Source organism: Trachurus japonicus, chromosome 5, assembly GCF_045865225.1.
Source record: "Trachurus japonicus isolate A0001 chromosome 5, Traja_1.0".
NCBI classification, from domain to species: Eukaryota; Metazoa; Chordata; class Actinopteri; order Carangiformes; family Carangidae; genus Trachurus; species Trachurus japonicus.
The window spans coordinates 7,608,852-7,633,624 of record NC_140911.1 but is presented as its reverse complement, the minus strand read 5'-3'; the positions used below and the strand labels follow the sequence as shown (position 1 = coordinate 7,633,624).

Here is a 24,773-nt window from a genome sequence, read left to right as displayed (position 1 = left end):
ATTGACTAATTAACTGTTGGATCTTCCGTTGTGATGAACTAACAGTAAACCGCCACACCTTGATGAGTCACAGGTAGTTTCCATGTTAACAAAAGGTGACAGTATCCACATATAACTGTGTGTGGCTTAATAAATGGGTGGATGCTGCCACTCTTGTTCAGTTAGTTATAATTACAGGTTAATTGTTTTACAGATGGCTTTGACATTAAAGAGTCGTGTCTTTCTCCTAATGGCCTCCTTGTGGTTTACCAGTAAAACATGAGTAATATTACAGGAAGTGGTCATAATTTTGTGTATTTGTTGTTACACTACATTGTTCAGACATGTTTCAAATCAGATATCTTTCTTTTTCTTTTCTTTTTTTTAGCAACAAAGTCTTATTGAACCATTTTGTCAATTACAAAACATCATTATTACATTCACCTGAATAAACATATATGTAGGCACCATAATACATTACACAACATTCAGAGAACAACATACAGTATATGATGATCATAAACACATGAATGATATTAAAGGAGTTAGTGTTCATAATTGTGTTAATTTGTTATTACACTACATTTTAAATGACATAGCTCTTATAAGATTTTGTAAATTACAAAAAATCAATATTCAACATGAAATAATTTATCCACATAAAAGGTAAGGGGTTGAAGGTTAGGGGAACGCTTGTAAAGCATTTACTGTATCAGCCCATTTCTTATTATTATTCATTATTTTTAATTCTCAGGTAATGGAGGAGAGTTTGAAAACTTGGCTCCATGAATAAAAAACATCCATAATATTATCCTTCATTCAAACCATTATAAGCCTCGAAAATCATTGAGGTTTCCCATATTTGCAATGATGTCGATGTACAACAGCAGAGAAATACACATCAAACAAAGATTAAGACAAAGTAAAACATTAGGAGACAATACTCAGTGCTCTATAAAGTAAAGCAGGTGCAAACTGAAGTGAGGTCGTTTGAGAGCAATGTCTTAAAATGTCCAGGAGTAATGAGAGTGTCAATCATGAGTATGTTTTGAAGATGTTTCCATTTGGTTGGTGCACAAAAACAAAAGGCCTAGTTCAGAGTGAACCCGTGGGACTTGAAGTGTGAGATAGTCAGCTGAGCGCGTTTGGTAAATTCCTGTGGTCCAGTCCAGCTTGGATGATATATATGGTGGTAAATGTCCAGTAAAGGCTTTATGGATACAAAGATACAAGTGTTTATTAATTTGTTTGAGAGTAATATTTCCATTTTTAAACAGCTTTATCAAAACCAATACATAAAGAAGAAACATATTTGTTAGTTTTTTGTTGTTGTTGTTGTTGTTAGTTTGTTCCTTTTTTTTTTAGTTAAAGTGAGATAATATATTTGTACGGTGCAGTTCACATTTAACTGCTATTACGTCATGATACCTGAGGTTCATTTTTAACAGGTAACACATGTTCAGCCTGTAACCACCGGTGATTCCCACTGGAGTCCACGTTAGGAGACGGGACATCCCCTTGTTTCTGTTCCCAACACAGCACCACACAGTCAGCTGCCCAACTCTCGCGAGATTACGAGTATTGCTGCCCGCCCGCCCGGGAGCGCGCCGCCGTAGCGTAGCGTGCGCGTTCTCTGTCCCGCGCGTCCGTCCGTCCGCCCCAGCGCATCGAGAACAGTGTAGGGTGAAAAATCCAGCGAAAGCTGGTCCAGACTGAGCCGAGCTCCCTGACCCGAGCGCGTTCAACAGAGGAAGTTGTCTCCAAACGCCCCGACGTGCACGCAGAGCTGCGGACCGCTTTTATCCTCCGCTGCACGACGGCGCCGAGTTTGCACGACTGTCCGGCAGAAGTTTCGAGCAATCCGGGACCGAGTCGGTTTAGAGTTGCAGTGTGGAGCTGTAGTAACCACAGCACGTCGTGCCACACACACATACACACTACAGTGACGGGGAGGAGGAGGAGGAGGAGAAGAGGAGAGGAGAGAGGGCAGAAGTTTCCGCTGCTGCCTTGTTTTGTCACTGCGGGGCTGCTGCTGCTGCTGCTAAATCCGCAGGAATGTCGCAGAAGGAGAGACCCACTTTCTACCGACAGGAGCTCAACAAGACCGTGTGGGAAGTCCCGGAGCGGTACCAGAACTTGTCCCCCGTCGGCTCCGGCGCTTACGGATCCGTGTGGTAAGCAGTTGTGCAGAGACAGAGAGAGATAGACAGAGAGAGAGACGGGGAGTAGTATCGAGAGCACGGTTGCACAACAGAAGCGGGTCCCCAGCAGCCAGCCTCCGAGGCCCGGCAGAGCTGCTGCTTATCAGCCGGGGCGAAGAGGGCGAAGAGAGGGAGGGGGGGGGAAACACTGGTGCTTTTTTGTTGTTGTCTTTGTTTACATGTTCATACTTACGGCTGCTAGGAATTGAGGGCGCACCGTGGTCCGTGCACGCTTCGGGAGGGCTCGCATTTCTTCGTAGGGCAGGCAGGCGGGCGGGGATTATTTTTGTTTTTGTGCACATTTTTGTTGTTGTTGTTGTGGTTCCGCCTGTCCTGTGAGCACCTGTGTGTCTGTAGCCTGTCTGTGTCCCGCTCCAGTTTCCAGCAAACACGGCAACGGTGAAGGAGGCGGCTCCAGGAGCAAAAGTTGTATTATTATCAGTCCCCGCCGGTGTTATACCTGTGTGTGCAGAGTCTGAGTTGCTGCTGTTATTTCTTATTGTCTTATCTGTGTGTCTTTCTTTCGATGAGTTGCATGTCCATGCTTGCATTATCAGCCAGAGTGGAGCCTCATCTCCTCCGTGAGATACAATCTGTGGTCACGATGATCACAGGCAGGCAGGGTTAACAACACCAAGTGAAACAATCGCCCTTTCCTCCCCCCCACCTCTGGGACACAACAATTACAGTCCCTGCGTGTACAACCTCGCACTTTTTTTTTTTTTTTTTTTTTTTTTTTTACACATCCGCACATTGCATGCATTATGCATTTTCAGTTGGGTGCAGCAGCCTGCAGAGTACCAGAAGGTCACGTGGTTTTCAGAAAGTAGGCCCCCCTCGTGCATGGCGAGAGCTGCTTTTTTTTTTCTATAGGAGCTCATCCAACGACGATGATGACTCTAGAATGATGTCACCCTTTCTCCCCTTGTGGTTCACCCATGACTCACAGTCCCGAGGTTAGGTAGTGGCCTCAGCTGTGACGCCTTTTAGTCATCACGTAGTCATTGGATGGCATCGTATCATAATTATAACTCCACTGTTAATTTGGACCCCTGCTTCTATGTACATGTGTGTGTTTTCCAGTTATTAGTAGTGAGTAGAGGTGCTGAACTATGACCTCATTTTGGTTATTATAGGCAAATCAGCAGAAAGGAAATACCAGTACCCGGTATGTTGAGTTCCTGTGTCATATAGTCATAATAACAATCATATAATAGCTACACATGAGGACCAAGCAGAGTGCATCAGCATCATTGTTTTCTGCACTTGAGGAAATTCCTTTGTGCTTTCCTTTTTGTATTTGACGACGACGTCCCAAACCAGAGTCAGGAGGAGTTTACCTCTCAGAAACACAGAGGAGGAGGAGCATGAAGCCGGGTCGAGTGCCACGGTTGGCTCACAGTAAAACTCTGTAGGTAAAGTGGTGCAAACAGCAGCAGGGGGTCATTAAAACCCTTCACAAGGTTTCTCTTCAGTATAGATATAACCACGCAACAGCAGCAGCAGCAGCAGCTACTCCACTGTGTCATCTGGACACACAACATTGTGTTTAAAACATTTTCCCTATCAGTCTGTCAAATACACCGCTGCCTCCTCTTTTTATTTTTTTGGAGGAGTAGGAGAAGTGTATAGAAGAGATAGAGAGAGCCTATGATTTGTATAGATAGTATAGACTCTGCTGTGTGCTGACGGCCTCTTGTCTTTTAGTTGAGCAAAAAACATGATGTGAAACTGATGCAGGCTCACAGGACATATGTATGTTTATTATTATGAACCTCAAAATGATGAAACCAAGCAATTTGAATAGAAAATGTCACCTAGGTATCTGTTGCCAAGCATTATAAAGCTTTTAAATAAACATTTAATGTTTTTTTTAGAGTGAAAATAATCACAGTGCGGCTCCATAATAATACTTTTCTGTCTAAATAGCACAGATATCATCTGCAGCAGAGACAAACCACCAAAGTAATCCTTGTAACACTAAAGATAATGGTCCTGTCTTCCTGTAATAAGCCAACCACCTTCTTTATAACAATGGGAATTATTATATCAAGCCAATTCTTCTGTATTGCTGCCTTGCTTTTGCCTATAAGGACATAATGTTTTCCTGCTTCCTGCTGTCTGACATTTATACAGTAGCTTTCGGCTGTTTCTTCACTCTCCAGACATTTACAACGACACAGATCATTTAAAAAAACTGCTGCAGATCTGCTTCAACAGGAAATTTCTGCAAATTTAGAAGACAGAAACTTCTCAGTGCACTGCAGCTGCAGCCCAGTGCACTGAGGTAGAAACAGGTGCCGTGTTTAACTTACATTTCTCACGTGAGTCTACTTTTTTTTTTTAAATCACATGTCCAGTAAGTGTTTATTTTGCAGGTGTATTTAGCACCAGCTCTCAGTTTGCTCCAACGACCCCCAGCACCCAGCAGCAGCACAGCGTTTCCTCAGCTGACGAAGCATCTGCAGCTTTACATATTTTGCTGATTAAGAGGGGATTTAATGAGGCTAATCTGGTGAGAAGCTGCAATATTGTGGCCGAGTCTGGTTGACGCACCTCGGTTTTCAACCCGATACAAATGTGCACTGACTTGTCAGGTCTACAAACAAACACACAAAGGAGACTTAAGATCGAAACCAGCAATTTCACACGGCTGGAGCTCCAACACTCATCCTGGCTGCATGACTGAGTGCATCTGATGTCAGAAGAGTAAAACCATTCATTTCGGTATGAAGTTATGCATCAGGCCTCTGAGCCTGAAAATATCTTGGCATGCAGACATCACGGGCACTGTGCTACTTAAAAAGGGAGAACTTTTTAGCTGCTTTTAAAATACCCAGCCAGTGTGGCGTTCAAAAACACACAATTGTTCTCATGGGATCCTAGTTTTAGACGCCATAAAAGACCTATTGGCTGATTTTAGCGTATTGCTCAGATATAGTACCGTATGTGTGTGGTCATGTTTTGAAAATAACTCCTGGCTGATGCAGCGGGGTCTAGAAGTCTGTGACCACTTTTCCATTCCACCACTTGAATTTGGAAAGTGGTGTAACAGTCGGTCGGTCGTGATCTAAAATGGATGAAATCAGAGAATATTTGCACAGCGGTCTGTTTCATTTAAAGAAGCCTGTCTGTGTGTGGCACTAATGTTATTATAACACACGGTGCAAAGCATCAAATACACGGGATACATTCCTGGAATTTAAGCCCATGTTGCACACAGACAGATGTTTCAGCATAACGCTGGTGTTTCCACCCTTCCTTGAAATTACCGTGCTTGCATTACAACAAGCACTGTCATCAAGTTTCTTTAGAGAAATGAGGCCATTCTTTTGGACCATTTCTCTCTTTCTACCGTGACCCCTCCTAGTTGCAAGTTTCCAGCTGCGTAGATGCGTGAGTTTGGCGTCATTGTTTGTTTTGCAATACACAGCTGTCAGAAAAAAAACCATGCAATTTTGAAAAATGGTCAATTAGCTCATAGGAAGGCAGATCTGATGGTTCAGACTTTTTAGAACAGGTTCTTCGATCCCTGTTTATATTCTCATATATGTCTTGATGATAAACAGTTGCACCATGACATTAAAAGAGATGCATGTGGAGTATTAAAGTGGAGGCTAACCACTGCAGACCAAAGCTGAGGCACATGTTACTTGTTGTCAATCAACTTCATGTCAAAGATCAAGTGGACGCTGCGTTTTAAGACTTCTTCTGACCTCAGAGCAGTCACTGGCAAAAAAAACACCACATAGTTGTGGGAACCAGTCATCTGGGAGATGAAGGAGGGGATGGTCGAGGAGTTTACTTTAATCAGAAGCTCTGTTTGATGAGCACATGGGAGAATTAGTGTGTTTATATTCCACGTGATAATTTGATTACAGCTGAGATGATTGCTTCTGCTATGTAAACACTTTAACCAGGTTATCTCTCCCCTGCACTAAGGTCATAATTACACTAAATATACACACCGGAAAAGAGATCAGTAAAACCTGTTCCACCTCCCGACATCGACGACGTGCATGACGACGAGATATTACTGCGCCTCGGGCCACTGAGTGCAGAGCAACAAAAAAAACCTTTACTGTCGAAGATTTAGATCTGACAGAGAATCGTGATGATGATGATATGTGTGTGTTCAGCTACAGGGAAGCGAGATGACGACAGGGAATGTGGAAGCGATCGCTGCCTCATCTCGATCGTTAATCATTTTAACATGCAGGCAGATGTTTTGGTTATATTTTCTCCCCATTGTGTCGTAGAGCTGCTCCTCAATGTGTCTGTTTGTAGATTTTATGCTGATAATAAGATCTTAGACTTGGACTTAAACTGATTTAGTCATTTCTCAAGCGTTGAGTTGAGTTTAATAGCAGGAATAGTAATTCAATTCAATTTATTGTCACTTTCATGAAAAACCTTTGTTTAACATGGGAGCGAGAAGCTGTTCTCCCTGTCTCGTTGTTTGCAAAATAAAAAGGATCATTTAAAAAGGAAGAGACAGCAGCAGTTTTGTTAAGAAAAATGAAAAAAATAATGATGATTAGTTGGATACAATTCAATTCACTGTCACTGTTTTGGTTTCTCATCACCTGACGGATGATGTGTTATATAAGTTAGAGGTCGATGTGACAAGTGTTGTAGTACTAGTGTGTGTGTGCAGCAGCATGAATATACCTGTATATCAGACTCTGGTAGTTTCATGTACATGTACAGTGTGTGATGTGATTTGTAGAGGAAAAACACCATCCGTGTCGTGCGCCACTTTTAATCCGCACAAGACGAACATCACAGTTCTCACTCTGCTGTAACAGTTTATTTCCTCTATTGTGGGTGATTAATGATAAATTCATGCAATCGCCTTTTCGCCCCCTCCCTCCCTCCTTCCCTCCCTCCTTCCCTCCCTTGAATTTCATGTGAACCATATGTCTGAATTAAAGTGAATTGATGCTCTGCTCAGTGCTTTCCCATAATGCTGACCTCAAAACGTTGCTGCTTTTTACAGCTCCCCTGTTTATGGCCATTTGTTATTGCACGTCCATTTATTACACACTAATTGTGCGGTGTATGCTTAGAGCCGTCTTGTTTGTCCTGCAGATTAGCAGCAGTTTTTTTTTTCCTTTTTTCAAAAGACGGTGCGTGTGCGTGCAATGCATGTGTCTTTTGTTTTTTCATTTACCTTTTTGGTACACTCTTCTTCTTTGTTTACCGAGCAGCTGACTTCTCCTTCCCAAGTGACACGTATGAAAAAGTTGTTCTGCAAGCCAAGAACACAGAGTACACTGGGTGTGGGAGATTATCTCTCTGACTTACTGGAAAAAAAACACACACACGGCTTATCTTAATGTTCTTTCTATGGCCGTGTGGCATTCAGGATCATAACCTGGTCACTGACTTATAATTATGATCACACACACACACACACACAGAAACCTCGACGCTCTGCAGTCATCTGCGTTGAAAAGGTCATCAGTTCAGATCTCAATCAGCTTGTGAAACATTATGCACAGAGGAAATCATTCTCACCCCCCCCCCCCCCCACACACACACACACACACACAATAACATGTAGCTTTGACTTCAGCTCAGTCTGGGTCAGTAGTTCAGACAGGTAGTGTGGTGTTTTTTTTTTATAACACCACTCCCTGCAGCTCCTCCTCTGGATTTAAGGATGTGTGTTGTGTGTTTCAAAGATTGCAAAAGCAGTTCCATGAAAAACAAAGTAAACCCCACAGATTAAAGTTTTTTACAGTTGGGACCACAAAACCAGGAGCATAGGTTTTTCTTTTTGTCAGACTGATTTTGCAATCACGCATTCTGCGATTCAGCTCAAGTGATTGACCTGGAAGGAATGTGGTTTATTGTAAGTGGGTTGTGTTCCCTCACAGTACAGGAAATGCAGCAATGTCATGCTTCTTGGGGAGGCAAGGCCGGCCCATCTGCCTCTCTCTTTGTCTCTCTCTCTTGTTTGCCCTCACAGCGTCTTTGTGTCTGTCTCTGTGTCTTGACGTCCCGGTAAAAATCCCGTCCACCTTCAAGTCCATCGACCTCACTCTGCAGTTTTTCAGTAACACTTGAGGGAGGCCACTTGTGCCACAAAACAACCGGAGCACATGTCACTCCGTGTTTTCTTTGTCCATGTTCTGTAGACGTACTCTTTTTCCCTTTGCACTCTGCTCTTAGCGGGATGTTCTGCTCCGTCGTAATGAAACGAACATGAATAAATGAACAAAGACCAAAACAAACACAACCGGCTCCAGCAGAACCACAGGTTCTTGCACCTGCTGGTCTTGATTCAGTCGGGTTTGTTCAGTCACCGGGGGGCAATTTGGGTCACGCAGATAATTGCCTGATGTTTTTTGTTAAAGGTTTGTTTGTTCCTCTTTCAAATATGTCGTAATACCTGAGTGCCTTTTTATAACTGGAACAACGAGACGGGACAGAATGACTTTGATGGATTGCTTCTATTAACAGACTTATAGACGCAATAATGAATTCTCAAATTGAGCTGTGATAATAATAATAATAATCATAATAATGATAGTAGATTTTCAGGACTTGAACATAATGCTGTTGGTTTTTAACAACACATTCATCCATGTTCCCCAAACAGCTTTAAACTGCACACTCAAATAAGAAGTGAAGCCAAGAGCTCAGTGTTATGCAATTACTTGTGCTTTGTTTACTGGGTTATTTTCTTCCTACGCAGTCTAGTGAAGTATTTCATTATCAGTGAGATCGAGGGAAATGTTTCACGTTGTTATATGACAATTGTTATTAGCCTGATGTAATGAGTTTGCTTTTTTCTCCTCAATTGCTTTACACCACTTGTTTTTTTTTTGTTTCCAGCTCATCGTATGATGTGAAGACAGACCTGAAGGTGGCTGTGAAGAAGCTGTCCAGACCCTTCCAGTCCATCATCCACGCAAAGAGAACGTACAGAGAGCTGCGGCTGCTCAAACACATGAAGCACGAGAATGTAAGTCACCTGCAGTCAGCCCAACAACCCCCCCCCAACCCTCCAGCCTTAAAGTCTCACTGCGGTTGTACAGTGTGTGCATTGTCCTCCAGTTAAAAGACTGCAAAAGCATTCACTGCTTATACTTTTTCCTACTATATCATTATGTCTTTCTGACCTGCAGCTTATGGCGACCGGAGCTTATTTACCTCTGCTCTCAGGAATGTGCCTTTATGTATGTGTGTGTGTGTGAACATGCATGTGACATAAAAGTCGACATGGAACTAAAAGTAGAGACAGAAATCAGCCGACGCGCCTGTTGTTGATGTCAAATTTTCTGCAGATTTTTCTGAATGAATGTGAAAAATTGAACATTGAGTTACTAGAAAAAGTCCAGTTTTCCGGCTCACAAAGACTCCTTTTGTAAAAGAAGGTGAACAGAACCCCTTTAGAAGACACTGTAATGCATTGTATACATGCATCACTAAAGAGACATCCAGCCTGTAAACATCCAAGGCCTAGAACAGTCGGCTGTGGTTTCTGTGTCTCTGTGTGTGTGTTTGTGTGTTTGTGTGTGTGCAACCCAACACCTCACTGTCCCTCCTGCCCACACCACAACAACAGGAGCTGAGCTGAACCCTACAGGTGGATTCTTTAAAAAAAAAAAAAAAAAAAACACAACACAACTGTTAAGAAGCTTAAAGTTGTTCCATGTTTCATGTGCAGCGTCGTAAACACGCACATGATCACAGGGGCCTCCAGTCAGCAGCACGGGGAGGGGGGGCGGGGTTGTGGTCGGTGTGATGTCCTGTGTGACGAGCTCTGCCCACACACACACACACACACACGCACACACATTAAACCCAGACACAGTCTCAGTTCTTGCTGCATCCAGCGACCATCACAACCAAACAGAGAGGATCATTATGTGTTATGTAATAAGAGTTTCATGCTTCCTCAATCTGAAGTGCAAGTGAGGCTATAACTTTCTTTTTTAAGGAGAGGGGTGTGTGTGTCTGTGTGTGTGTGTGTGTGTGTGTGTATTTGTATTATAAAATGTCCTCAGTAACTCTATATTAGCTAACGTAATGGGCAGAAATGGCTCGTTACGGGAGCTTAGCGATGAGTGACTGCTGCTTTCTCTGGTATCGTCAGCCTGCAAGGCACAGGGAAGTGAAGTGAAGCGGTTTTAGAGGATGCACTCACAGAGCGAAGAAAGAAACTGCAGCTTGAAGAATTATGGAGCGTCTCAAAGGAGGGAGAAAAAAGAAACACACCACCAGCAGCAGTAGTAGCAGCAGCAGTTACAGACCCAGAGAACAGCAGTGAAATGAAAAACCCGTCTCTAGGAAGTTAATTTGATTTAAAACGAACATTATTTTACCGCCTAATTGCCCCGAAGAGCTCATTACACACACACTGTGGAATTCATGCAGAGAGTGAGACCCCGAGACGCCGACATCGTGTACTGGCGTCTCATCAGCTTTTAATAAATGACTGAGATGTAGAAGTTATTAACGAAAATTGGACTGACAGGCTGAGCAACGCAGACGTTAACTTTTAGAAAATATGAAATATGTGATTTAAAGCGACTGCTCTGAGTTATTTAAATGTGACCCACAAAAGAAAAAGAAAAAGCAAATCAAATGCACAGTTTCTGTTTGCATTCATGTGTTTAGACAAAATGCTAAAAGGAAGCAGTTTATGTAAAGAACATCACATGATGCTGCCAAACCATAGTGGGAACAACATACTGGTTCCATCACTCAAGCCAAAACGTCTTGTACAACCAGTTTATCCTTATATAAACATTTATTATGAATATTTATTGCACTACTAGAACAGATTGAACCCTCTTGTCTGGGACTGTGGGGTTTAGTGCTGTGCGGTGTTCTGCTACCTGACAGGTAGGATTTCAGTATTTTGTAGAATCAGCGCCTGAGTTATTGTGCACAGTGCAGCAGCAGCTCGTGTCACAGATAATAAATAATGATAACTGCATAGGCCTATATATATATACAGTATATATGGTGTTGTAGCTGTGCAGTCGTCCTGTTAGTGATTATTAATGAGCCTGTTGTTGTCAGCTTGTGTTTCATCATAACAGGACAAATTGCGTAAAGCTGCTTTTTTTTTGTTCTTTAAGCTTCAAATTGTTTTAATCCCCACCTATGCTTTTTTTTTTATATATTGAGAGGGATTCTGTGTTTTGCTCTCACTGTTGCCAGGAGACTCCCTGGGTCTGGATTTTTTGGAAAGCCCGAGCCGACCAATCAGCTGTTTGTTGTGGCGGCGGTCGACCAATCGGCTTTGAGTTTGTGCCCTGTGTGGGCGGGCTTGCTCCTGTGTTTTTACAATACCTATCCTCCTCAGCCTCTCTCTCCCTCTCTCTCTCTCCAGGGGGGTGGGGGTTGGGATGGGGGGGCTCGGGGCTACTCTCTGCCAGTGTGTCTGCGTCTATATGCGCATGCATACGCAGTTCCTGAAGATAAACACACACAAATGCCACATGATTACCCCTCTAATCTGTTTCCTCTTTGTCCTTCCTCTTTCCTTCATTTGGTTCAAACTGAGACTTTGCATAAAACGAACCCTTTAATGTACATTAATCATCCAATTATTCTTTGTATGCAGCACCAGCAGCAGCTTATCCTATTTATTTTATTTTATTTTCACACATTATTCGCGATTTGCTTGGTTTCACAGGTTGTGTATGGTTTTCCTGTCGTGCAGGCACAAAGCCACATGTTTTGCAAGTGGAATAAGCAGCAGCTGAATGATCATGAATCTGTTAAGCCTCTGTAAAGAGCCAGAGCAACATATTCACAATATAAATGAACCAGAAGCAAACAGCCATTATGGGAACAAGCATGTGGCAGCACATCCCTCTCAAATTCACATTTCCCTGTGCTCACACTCGCTGCTGTCTGTAGTGTCACGTTGATGCACAGGCTTCGTTATATCTGTTGTGGTTGTTATTTGCCAAATTTATGTGATTCATCCATTTTGATGAAGAGGAAAACCTGTTGTTGTCTCTGTAATTTGATGCTGAAGTGAGAAGCCCTTGAAACTTGAGTCGTGTTACAGAAGCAGGAATTCCCTGTTGGTTTTTTTTTTTTGTTTGAATAAAACAAATGAAACTGGAGATACGGCAGAACAAAAGAACATCGAGTGCTTTGATTCTGTGGAAATGTCGCACACCCGCGGGCCGTCACTCAGTCACTTTGTCGTCTTTATCAACAAACAACAACTGTGGTGGTGATTGTGGTATCAGAGAGGAAATGGTTCGTGTTTTTACTTTTAAGAGGCTTCAAGGTATCGAGCTGCTTGTTCAGAGATGACAAGGTGGCAACTGTGACTTAAAGTCGTTTTTGTGAATGTTTTCTGACTTCCTACTCTCTCTTTCTGTTTTGTTTTTCCCTCCAGGTGATCGGCCTATTAGATGTTTTCACACCAGCGACGACTTTAGAGGAGTTCAATGATGTGTAAGTCTCCTTCTCTCTCTCCATTCACTCTTTGTCTCTGGCTCCTTGATGTTTTTATGTCTCTGCCTCACTCCCCATCTGAGCTCCTGTAGCTTTAGCTTCCCTCGTCCGAACACAATGAAACCCTTCACATCAGCAGACGACTGCAGGATAAACTAGAGTTACACACACACAGACGCACACACACACACACACACACTATAATCCTACAGCTCATAAACTTCATGCGAGTCCGGCATGTGGCACGTTGTACCAAGGTGAATGGAGGGGGAACATGTGCACTGTGCACATTACAGCTAGTCGCCATGGTAACAGCCATCTGGCAGTCTCTGGGGGTAGTGTGTATGTGTGTCTGTGTTTTATGTGTGTGTGTATCTGTGTGTACAGAATACTCAATCAGTGTCCTTGGTTTCCCTACGTGGTGTGGCGTCATCAACATCATGTTGCACATTTGTGGAAATGTGAGACGGACACACACACACACACACACACACACACACACACACACACACACACACACACACACACACACACACACACACACACACACACACACACACACACACACACACACACAGAAACACACACACACACACACACACACACACACCAGATACACACTGATGCTACACAATAAAAACTGACAGTTCTCCTTCAGGTGAAACATGCTGAGGTGGATCTGAACAGTGAAATGCAACAGAGGCAGAGACATGCACAGACTCAAGACACAATCTCTGGTTGTGGAATGGGGTCAGATGGTGCAGATATACCATGTGCACACACACGCAGACACACACACACACACACACTTCACATAAACACTCATGCTGCAGCCAGCCGTCCAATCTCATAAAGAAAAGAGTGAAACAATTCCTTTTTCCTCTCTTACAACAAGAGTTAATTATGCATGAGCCACTTACTTTTCTTTTAAAACAGGCACATTTACTTTACAGATCACAACACTGCAAGCACCAACAGTCAGTAAGAGGGAAGAGGGACAGTGAAGAAAGATGGAGGAGGCTGTAACTGTCTGATTGGCTGTTTGATTTGCAGGTACTTGGTGACTCACCTAATGGGAGCAGACCTCAACAACATCGTCAAGTGTCAGAAGCTGACCGACGACCACGTCCAGTTCCTCATCTACCAGATCCTCAGAGGTTTGAAGGTGAGTGAGGTCGCCTCGGCAGCGTGACTCTGTTTGTTCAGCTCCGCTCTGCTCTCGCCCCTCTGCTGCTTCCTCACGTCCTCAGGCTGTTGTTCCTGGACCGACTCTGAAACTCTCTGAACTTAAGACACTTACCTCGCTTTAGTTGGAAATTCAAGTTGGAAACCTTTTCTGTTTTTCTAACTAATGGCCCATTGAATCAGAATCGACCTTTTGTTGAAGGTTTTCTGTTATACTATGACCTAGATATAAAAACCCTGAAGTAAGAAGGACCACTGTTCAAATATTTGAGACTGAAGTTAGTGTGGCTGATTTTAAAGTTGTGTTAAGTCCTGTGTCTGTCTTCCTGCACGACATGCACACATGTAGTCACATTTTAAGGGGACCTTTAATTGTCGGTGCAAGCTATTTTTAGAACGGCGGAGCAGAGCCCGCGAACTGCTCAGAGCTACGCTACGGAGGCTCATGGGATTTCTTGGTTTCCCTCATCAAACTCATCAAATACACAATCCAACAACTCCAAAACGCTCTCGTGGACAAGTTGTGACCTGCACATTCACCACGCTATGAGATAATAACAGAACGTTACGAGACGGAGTTGTTTTAGAGGTAAATGCAGAGACTGCTTGATGGAAAAACTGTTCCCGACGGGAACGCGCATCAGCAGTTTTGCATGAATTTACCTCTAAAACAACTCTGTCTGGTAACGTTCTGTTATTATCTCATAGCGTGGTGAATGTGCAGGTCATAACATGAGAGTGTTTTGGAGTTGTTGGATTGTGTATTTGATGAGTTTGATGAGGGAAACCAAGAAATCCCATTAGCCTCCGTAGTGTAGCTCTGAGCAGCTCGCGGCTCTGCTCCGCCGTTCTGAAAATAGCTTGCACCGACAAATAAAGGTAACAAACCTACTGCTATGACTATTAGGGATTATGGCAATGGGCCAATTTGCCAAAATGTTGAACTATTTGAACTACTAGTTGAACTACTAAATTGCAAGTCATAATTGTTTTCTTCTTCTCTCCAACAGTACATCCATTCTGCAGACATCATCCACAGAGTAAGTGATGACTACAGTTATTTTTCATCTTTCCAGAGAATAATGTGTTACAGCGCTTAAACATCTTGAAAGTGGATCCCCTGTAAGATGATTAGGAGAAAGTGATGTGCAACCAATAAGTCAATATCTGAATTCTGTCTTTCCCTCCTTCCTTCTCCTCAGGACCTGAAGCCCAGTAATCTGGCTGTGAATGAAGACTGTGAGCTCAAGGTCAGAGCAGTTTTTTTTTAATGTTCACCATCCATAATTTAGCTGATCATTGAGTGGCAGGTGTTCATCAGGGTGCACAAACATTTACACAAACATTTTCTGCAGATCCTGGACTTCGGTTTGGCGCGGCACACGGACGATGAGATGACGGGATACGTGGCCACCCGATGGTACCGAGCCCCAGAGATCATGCTCAACTGGATGCACTACAACATGACAGGTACACACAAGACATTCAGAATGAAACTGTGCAGAAATAACTTCCTATCATTTGAGTGTTTAGGGTTTGATTTGACAAAGGCACTTGGGCTATAATGGAGGAAAGAAATAACACTTGAAGGTTATTTTGTTGTTTGCAGTAGAGCATAAAAATCATGAATTTAACAGATATGTTTGGCTTTTTCTTTTCTGGCGTCAGTAAGAAATGATGAGTGTGATTTGAGAGGAACTAGGGCAGCTTTTCAATTTTCTGCCTCATTCATCATGACGTCAGATGCAGAACTGGCCAGAGTGTCCAAACCAAGACATTTTCCCCACTGGATGGATGTTGCATTTTGCTTTGGCACAGGACTTCATCCCATCATTTTTAAGAATATCACACAACACTCAGCAGATGTAGCTTTTTTTCCTTTCATTTCTCTTGCCAGGATTTAAGAATAAAAACAAAGTTCTGCTTTATCCATTAGTGGTTTCACCAGCAAATGTTAAACAGATTCTGCAAAGAAATGCATGCTGAATCACTGAAGTATCAAAAAGTCTTGTGTTGAAACTGAAATCCATGTGTCCCCTGTGCAGCTTTATCAACCAGATTATGTAGTTAAATTGATAAATCCTGTGCTAAAAGAGATTGATTGATCATGCTACATGTCTTTTTTTCTTCTACCAGTGGATATCTGGTCGGTGGGCTGCATCATGGCTGAACTACTCACTGGACGGACGCTCTTCCCTGGTACAGACCGTATCCTTCCACCTTGTGTCACTGCCATGCAAAAATAAAATGGCTTTCTGGACTCAACTTGTAGGTATTGTGATAATAGATGGATGCAGTCTGCTCTCTCTTTTTTTTTTATATATCCACATTGGACTAGATTCACAGAAGCTGCATAAAAAGAATCACTGTGTGCTGCCCTGCTGTCGGCCCTGACACAGAGTGTGGCTTTGTTTTGAACACCGCAGGGTTTCAAACACAATTTTTCTGACTTCAAGCTGATTCAAAAGCTGTGCTGAGTATTGAATTTTGCGAGCTGCATGCCAAAATAGTCAAGGAAGTGTGTGTGTGCATGTGAATGTGCGTTGGTGTGTGTGTGATAGAAGCTGGAGCCCTGTGTGGGTTATGATTCACCGCTGCCCGCTGTTGTCTCCACTGTTTCTCCACGATGCCGTGCACCTTCCTGTTTCCCTCCCACATAGCTTCCCATGCACAGCAGCAGAGCATTCATATGTTCAACAGAAAATCACAGGAAGACACTGTGTAATTAGGGCACACATACACACACACACAAAGTCACACAACCACACACACACACAATCAAAATGACAGAAGTTAGTGAACACTCCGCTATGGGCCATGGGCCATGGTCAAGTTAAAAAGCATGAGGTGGCTGTTACATAATTTGTTTGTGATCCCTGCATGCTCTGTGTGTGTGTGTGTGTGTGTGTCAGAGTGCATCTATTTAAATATGTGCCCTCCTCTCACCACATTTAAATTTCCAAAAAAGAGGTGGTGGTGGAGCTACCCACCTGCAGAGCTTAGATGCATGACAGCCTCTCTGATCCGGTTGGTTTTCACCTGTCTCAATGAAAGGTGAGCTTTGGCTCCGTGCAAACCGACTGAGGCCACAGGTGTGTGGGAGGAAATCTGAGACAAGAAAAAGAAGAAGAATTCAAAATGAGCTCTAGTGTCTTAGAAAAAAAAAAAAAACTCCCACACCATTCAATTACAGGTGCAGTGTGCAGGAGTTCATTCACAGACAGACAGGATGAACAACAACACACCTACTGACACTTTAGAAGCAGACTTTAGTATGGCCAAAGGCAAATTAATGAGCCTATTGGCAGAAAATCAATTGGCAATAACTTTGATCTGGAAATAGATTCAGGTGTTTGGCAAGAAAAAATATTTAATATTTATTTCCCAGGTTTCAGTTTCTCTAATGTTGCATAAAAACCTGCTGCCTTTTTATAGTTATTAGATAATCCTAATGCTGAAATCAATAATAATCAGTCATGAAAGTAATAGTTAGTTGCACCGTTTGTTGCCTTTTGACATTTATTTTTAATATTGCCTGCCCCATGCTGCTTGGTTTTTTCTAACAACACAATATAACCCTGAATAATATATGATATTCTGCTGATGAACATGGAAATTCAAGATTTCTTCAAAATTCTGAATGATAATCAATTATGCATTTGATTTGTCAGTTACCTTGGTTAACTTTTTTTTTTTTTTAATGACTGAATTAAAAAGGTTTCACCCGGCCACAGATGACAGCTGTGACTGTTGTGACCTCTCACCCATCTCTCTCCTTTTATCCACCTCCCTCCATCCCTCCTGTGTTTTCCTTCATGTGAGTGTGGTAGACATTGATCAGTTGAAGCTTATAATGATGCTCGTCGGGACCCCAGGGCCTGAACTCTTGATGAAAATCTCTTCGGAGTCAGTGAGTGTCAAGAAACCATCCCACCCCGGTTTTATTTTTATTTTTTTTACCGCTCTGCCCCTCCTTTTGCCTTGTGTTTGTGTCGCCTCCGTGTTGCGCTGTCGAGATAACGAGATGTACTGATGCTGCCACCTCTAAGCTGCACTCTGAAAGTGTGTGTTCTCTAAAACGGCTTCATTTTTGCACTTTAGCACAAGGCTTTGATTCCCACTTGTCTCTGGCATGTACTGTGACTTCCTTGCAGTCTTACTAATACTTTATGTAAGAGGACTGTGGTGCAGCACTGTGGTTTACAACTGTCCATGAATCTCTCATTATAATAATACAGTTAAAGGGATACGCCAACATTTTTTTTGTCGTGTCTTGCCTCACTCCCGAGTCCATGACAAGCAGATAAACACCATCCTTTCGACTGTGCGTGCAGTAACAAGGGAGATACAGGCAGAGCTGGCGCACCGTTAATTAGCTTAGCTCAAACACTGGAAGTGTATTGGTAGTGTTAGCCTGCCTCCACCTAAAGTCATCAGAGACACTCTTCAGCAACTCTAAACGGAAACCGGCGGGCCGATCTTCGTCTCAGAGCTGACAAAGCTCTCCGGTACGGCATCTTGAGCGGTCAAATGCCGGTAACGGGACAAGATCGGTCAAAACGGAGGGTTCAAGCAAAGATGGTTTATTTTGGTTCAAGCTAGCTACATCGAGGGAAGGTTAGCTTCCTATTTCAAAGTAAATTTCAAACAAATCTATTGTCATGGTTTTCTGTATGTAAAGGGAAGCGGGTGTTTTATTTTGTGAAAGTAACCGGAAGTGCGTTGGTCACAACGGCTAGCTTGAGTAGCGCCGAATTCGTCCGAACAAAATTGTAAACAGCTGGTATTTAGACAAATTAACGACACACTGCTGATCTAAACAGCTACTTTCTCGCCTAAAAATGTTTGAAATGTCGATAAAGTGATATATTTACAGAGTTTAGAGCTAAAATGAAATCAGCTTCTGACTGCTGATTTCGGCTCGGGTAGGAGGCAGGCTAACACTACCTTTGCACTTCCAGCGTTTCAGCTAAGCTAATTAGCGATACGCCTGCTCTGCCTGTATCTCCCTTGTTACGGCAAGCACAGTCGAAAGGATGGTGTCTATCTGCTGGTCATGGACTGGGGAGTGAGGCAAGACACGAAAAAAAAAATGTTGCTGTATCCCTTTAAATTAGTCAAGGGTTGCTGTATAACGAAGCTCAGAAACTGTCTTCCTCCCTCTTCCATCCTCACCCCATGTGTGCCCCTTCCCTCTCTCCTCCTTCTTTTACCCCCCCTCCCCCCTTATCCCTCTTATACACAATCCACCCTAACTACCCAATGCTTTTTGACATGCTGACCACCGTGTTATGATGCCCCTTGACTCAGAAGCTGTAGATATAAACCAGCTGCAGCAGATAATGCGCCTGACGGGGACACCCCCAGCCTCCCTCATAAGCAGGATGCCCAGCCATGAGGTGAGACACGTGCCCTTCCCTTCTGCCTTCCCCCCACGTGCCCCCGGCTCCCCCTCCTCCTCCTCCTCCTCCTCCTCCCCCCTCTCCCCACCTGCCAACATCCCAACTGGAGTCATGGCAACCGTCCATCATCCTACAGTATATTTACAAAGACAGCGTTAGATATGATGTATTGAAACGTTTCCCATCATCAGGTCCTCTTCCTGCAAATCAGCCTCTGAGTCTGCTCTCACTCCACTTCTTCTGTGTTTCCTCTCTGACTCACCGACCGTGCTTGTCACAGCGAGGCTTCCCAAAAGTGCTTTGCCAGTGCAGCCAGTGTATTCTGATGATGATGATGATGAGCTGTCTGTTGCATCGGTGACACATCTTGATTTTGGAAATGAGGACACACACACGATATTTGTTAATGCACTTGATTTGGGTGTTTTAAAAATGCTTGGAAGCATGCAAAGATGTTCAGTGTGTTTTTTTTTGTGCTTCTGCTAAATTTTAGTAAATGAAGAAGTGTGTGTGATCAGTCATCAGGTTGTCAGATGTAGCGTTTCAAAGGCCTTGAACTACCTGCTGCCTTTTTTTTTTTTAAAGAGCTTATTCACAGTGTTGTTTATTGTTTATTTATTTGTTTGTCGCAGGCGAGGAACTACATTAACTCACTTCCCCACATGCCCAAGAGGAACTTTGCTGATGTGTTCATTGGTGCGAACCCTCTTGGTAAGTCAAGTTCCCCTCTCACCTACTCACACTGCCCCCGGCTCACTGAGGCCCTCTAGTGGTGTCATAACGATACAGGAAGAAGATTGTGAGGGTTAAATATGATAAATCATGGTTTTATTTCAGAAGTTACGTGTTTTAATACTTTAACTTTAAGGTGTTCTCACATCTGCAGCTTGATTTATTTATTTGGTCCACAATAGAGGAAAAAAAATGTTTTCAAACTGACAGGTAACTTAATGGTATGACAGTTTTGCTGCTCATCGTGCGGCATCATCATCAAATCCAGATGACTGGCAACAAGTTTTGCAATAATTCAAAGCTTTTAGAGTTTATTTATGTGTTTGGTAGCGTCACTATTCATAACAGGTTGTGAATTTGCTGCCTCATAACACTACAAACACTGAGAAACAGGTAGAGACGGGATGAGAGAGAAGTGTCTTATACATAAATAATATTATAGGAAGTATATCGGTCCTTAATGTTAGAAAACAACACTTCTAAAAATCTGTGCACCTATGAATTGCATAGTGTTGGCATACCTATTATAAATGAACATATAATTTATACAGGTCAGTTATATAGTCATTTCACAATCACCAATCACAAGCTTTTCAAATCTTGTTAAAACAATAGTAATAAAAAAGTTTGTTCAAAGTGGACTGAGATCATGTTTTTAGACAAAATGGGTCTGGCTGTTTGATCGACAGTTTTCACGACACCATCCCAACTGAGCCGAACGGGGCAAACAGACCAGGTTTTGTTTTAACCAAACCAAACACATAAGCCGCGTTTCCATCGGAGGAACTTTTCCCAGGAACCAGGAACCTTTCAAGGAACTACCGTATGTGCGTTTCGACCACGGGAACCAGGAACTGACTTTAGTTCAGGGGTAAAATAGTTCCCCCAAAAATTCCAGCTGCGAGCCCACTGTTTTGTTTTATATGTGGATTCTTTGATTGTTTTCCAGCATACATATTAATAAAAAAATTGAATCCTTTAGGATACCATATTATATAAAGAGACGAGTGTATTTGCTCTTACTTTTGTGTTCTGTCTTGTATTTAGTATTTTCTCACCATTGTCCCTCTCTTTGTTGCTGTGTTGAAGCTGTGGACCTGCTGGAGAAAATGCTGGTGTTGGACACAGACAAGCGGATCACAGCGACCGAGGCTCTCGCTCATGCGTACTTTGCCCAGTACCACGATCCAGACGACGAGCCTGAAGCGGAGCCTTACGACCAGAGCTTCGAAAGCCGCGAGCTGGAAATTGAGGAGTGGAAGAGTAAGTTTTTGAGGTTGAAATTGAGTAAATTGAAGAATACAATACTCAATATACAGTATATCAGAAACTAGTATCTGTCAAGGGGGCAGTTGTCGGTCTGAGAAGTGAAGCTCACTTCCGCGTTCAAAAAACTGCAATCCCCTCGGATTCCTCTGGGGGCTGGTGTCAGAAGGGAGCATTCCCCATAGAGCCCCATGTTAAAATCGCCGACTTTACATCCTCAGTAAACATGTTAAAAGCCTGGTGTCAGAACGTTTTTTCGTCTCAATCGATAGTTTCTACCCCCGCACACACTCTGAGGGGGGTGAATTTTTTTTTAACTCTACCGTTTTACTGTTATTAGGTTAAAATTCTGGCCAATTAGGGCGCGGAAACGTTGAGTGACAGGTCCGAGCAGCTCCGTGGACAGCTGCTTCGAGGCCAGTGGGCGGGAACTCGGCCGGCCAATCCAACATGGCGCTGTTCAGGCCGCCATATTTGAGTCACAAAAACGACTCCCCAAAACCAATGGGTGACGTCACGGACGCTACGTCCATTCTTTTTACAGTCTATGGTATCTGTACAAACCCTGCTTTATTTATTTTTTCCTCAGAATTAACCTACGAGGAGGTAATCAGCTTTGTGCCGCCATCGTTTGACGGAGACGACATGGAGTCCTGATTAGGAGGCGCCTTTTTTCCTCCGTCTTTTGTTTTCCAATAGACACTCTTTAAGGACTATCAGTCTCATGTGACTATCCACCACCACTGTCCTCACACACATGCACAACCATGACATTCAAGTGCCTGCCGTCATTCATCTCTGGGGCGACGATGCAAAATCAGAGAGAAACTCTACATCCTACAAAAACTCTGATCTGCCTCCCGCCCACTTTGCTGTTTTTTATTTTTATTTTATTTTTACCTTGCATCCCAACATGCTGAGGCCGACTTTAATTCTTCATATATTTTCTGTGAGTTTTTGCCCCAGACATTTGTATAATAAGTTTATATTATGGCCCCCTCTTTGAGTCACAAAACTAGAAGTTACATGTCAGTATCTTAAAGCAAATTGGAAAAATTGAACTGCTGATATGTTTTTTATTATTATTATTATTATGAGGCTGTACTTCTTAGCAGTTATTAATACTGTAGGGAAATGATGTGTCTAAAAGTTCATCTTTTCTCCACATGTTAGATTAAATGTTATTATCTATCAGTGCATAGAAACATGTAAATATGACAGCGAGCAGTATTTGTACAGAAATAAATTAGAAGGAAAAAAAAAACAGTTACCATATGTGTGTGTAATAGTCACGCCTCAGCTGACCCCTTTTGACAGTATGAATTTTATTACTAGAGTTTAGCCTGAAATGGCAAAGATATGGAAAAGATACAGTATGTAATTTATTACACTTGTATAGAATAGGCTACAAAGGAAAATTCATGGCTTAATATTTCTTATTGTTGAATTTAAAAGCTTATATTGCCCCATATTTTAAGAAAAATAAGAGTTTGGAGAGTATGGCTCGTGTGTCACAGGTTAAACATTTTATTTAATTTCCACTCCTTTTCCTCCATTTAGCACTTCTGTGTCGTTGTCGTTTCTGAAGAATGTTTTAGTAAATAGTCACCGACAGGACCACTGCAGCATGATGAAGCCGGATCAGGCTTAGTAGTAGTTTATCGAATTTTGATGTTTTCCATCACAACATCAACTGACAATGTAATTTAATCATATTGCATTTATAAAACACAGTACTATTAATGTTTATTGAATGTTTGGGGGGGCAGCAGTTTGCCCTGTATTTATGATCTTTTTGTTATGTTGTTTGTATATCGATGTAAAAGAGAATATTATTTGTCAGAATTTAAGGTTCTTTTTATTATTTATGGAGAGCTTACTGTACCACAAACCAAATATATCAATAACATCAATAATCTCATGCATTGAGAGCCATGGTGACTGCAGTTACAGCTTGTGTGTATCAGAGCCAACAATGTCATTTACTCGTTAATGGACGACCCTATCAGTTATAATCCGGCTGACAGACTTCTTGCACATCTTGCAGTTGTTTCTCAGAAGTTGTGAGTTGCTGAAAATGTATTTATCTTCTTGTTGTATTCCCTGAGGTACTGTACCTTTCAAATTTTTCATATTAAAAAATCACAGGAAATTAAGTATTACAAGTTACAACAGTACAACCACTGTTAAATTATTATTGAAAATGAAATCAAACAGCACTCAGATGTGACATACAAGCTATATCCACAGTTGCCCTGGTCAAATTCAACCAAACAATATCAGTGTCTTCACAATTTCATTTGCAACTGCTTTTCGTATAACTTTTGTTTTAATGTAGTCCTTTTTTCTAATGTATTATTTTATTCTTGTGTGTTAAATCAAGATTTGATGGTATTCTGTAATATTGATTGTTTTTATGAGCAATGCTAGAAACCATATTTTGTCATTCATTTGAATAATTTTGTAGGGCACGTTTGTGGAAAAGAGTGTACGTTTACTCACTGGATGCTGAAGGGCAATGCTGAAGCCTCACACTCAGTCATTTTAAAAAACAACTGCATCGATAGGATATAGTTAGGATATTTATCTTGTTCATACCCCAGTGTTGCCAGTTAATTTGGTTATTGGTTATGCTTTCTTTGCCTGAGATGTGTTCATATCTTTTTACGATGTTCTTTATCACATGTACCAAGACAGCAGGCCACGCCACCTGTAAATACCACCATTAGAAAATAAAGACTACTATTTTTCAAACCTGTAACAGTGTCTGGTCTGTCGTTGTGTTTAGTTTTAGCTGCATGATGCATCTCAACACTGGGTGGCAGCAGAGCACAAGTGGAGGAAAACATCACTCCCAACAAAGGATGACCAAAACCATAGACTGTTTGGAAGGGGCAGGGTAGGTGCAACAGAAATATATAGAATAGTATCGTTCATAATAATAATAATTTAAATGTATTTGTATCTACTAGTGTTTGCACTCTTTAAGCTACAGATTAAACAAAAACATGAGGCAGAAAAGTCAGGGTAGCTACTCACAGAGGTTAAAATTCTCAGTACAATTACATTACTAGTTGTCAGTCACTGCAAGGGTTAATAAATAACTAAAGAATGTATGTTATTCTAGTAGTTAAACTTGCAATGAAAACAAAAAGAAGATGGAAACAAAAATAAGCAAAGCTATCCTAAAATAATACTTCAAAAATGAATGACAGCTGTTTTGTGATTCATTCATTTATTTATTTGGCAATTTCTTAATAAAATGTTCTATTTATCTACCACTTCAAATGCACACTGTATGCTAAATGCACACTGTATGCTAAATGCACACAGACATACTATATAGCACAGATGGCAGCGGGTTTCGAGGATTTGAACGCCCATGAAAATTCCTAGATCCTTTCTTGGTACGTGAATGCTTCAGGTGCCTTCAGTACAGCAAACCATACACATGAGAGATTTGACCAAATTCATGTGGAAAGTGTTTCCCCATAAAAGATCCTTCACTTCACACTTCACATATTCCGTCAGCTGCTCTTATTTCCCGTACACTCCGCCCCAATACACCTCA

General features: G+C 42.2%; 1 protein-coding gene across 2 annotated transcripts; it reads left to right on the top strand.

Moving 5' to 3' along the window:
• Positions 1–1,612: 1,612 nt before the first annotated feature.
• Positions 1,613–23,963, top strand: mapk14b (mitogen-activated protein kinase 14b). 2 transcript variants are annotated; one of them, XM_085775908.1, is made up of 12 exons: positions 1,613–2,153; positions 9,024–9,153; positions 12,559–12,617; positions 13,671–13,782; positions 14,813–14,842; positions 15,005–15,052; positions 15,158–15,272; positions 15,939–16,010; positions 17,633–17,712; positions 19,837–19,915; positions 21,026–21,199; positions 21,792–23,963. In XM_085775908.1, the coding sequence occupies exons 1-12, from the start codon at positions 2,035–2,037 to the stop codon at positions 21,857–21,859; spliced, it is 1,086 nt and encodes a 361-aa protein (XP_085632034.1). In that variant the 5' UTR covers positions 1,613–2,034; the 3' UTR covers positions 21,860–23,963. The 2 variants fall into 2 exon arrangements, with proteins under 2 accessions (XP_085632034.1, XP_085632032.1); XM_085775906.1 differs by lacking the exon at positions 17,633–17,712 and adding an exon at positions 19,122–19,201 and having other exon boundaries at positions 1,636–2,153.
• The last annotated feature ends 810 nt before the right edge of the window (positions 23,964–24,773 follow it).

Excerpts from the sequence above, each read along its gene's own strand:
- mapk14b (XM_085775908.1), top strand. The coding sequence starts at position 2,035 with ATGTCGCAGAAGGAGAGACCCACTTTCTACCGACAGGAGCTCAACAAG. Across the intron at positions 13,783-14,812 it reads AGATCCTCAGAGGTTTGAAG|TACATCCATTCTGCAGACAT; the intron begins GTGAGTGAGGTC and ends TCTCTCCAACAG. Across the intron at positions 15,273-15,938 it reads GATGCACTACAACATGACAG|TGGATATCTGGTCGGTGGGC; the intron begins GTACACACAAGA and ends TTCTTCTACCAG.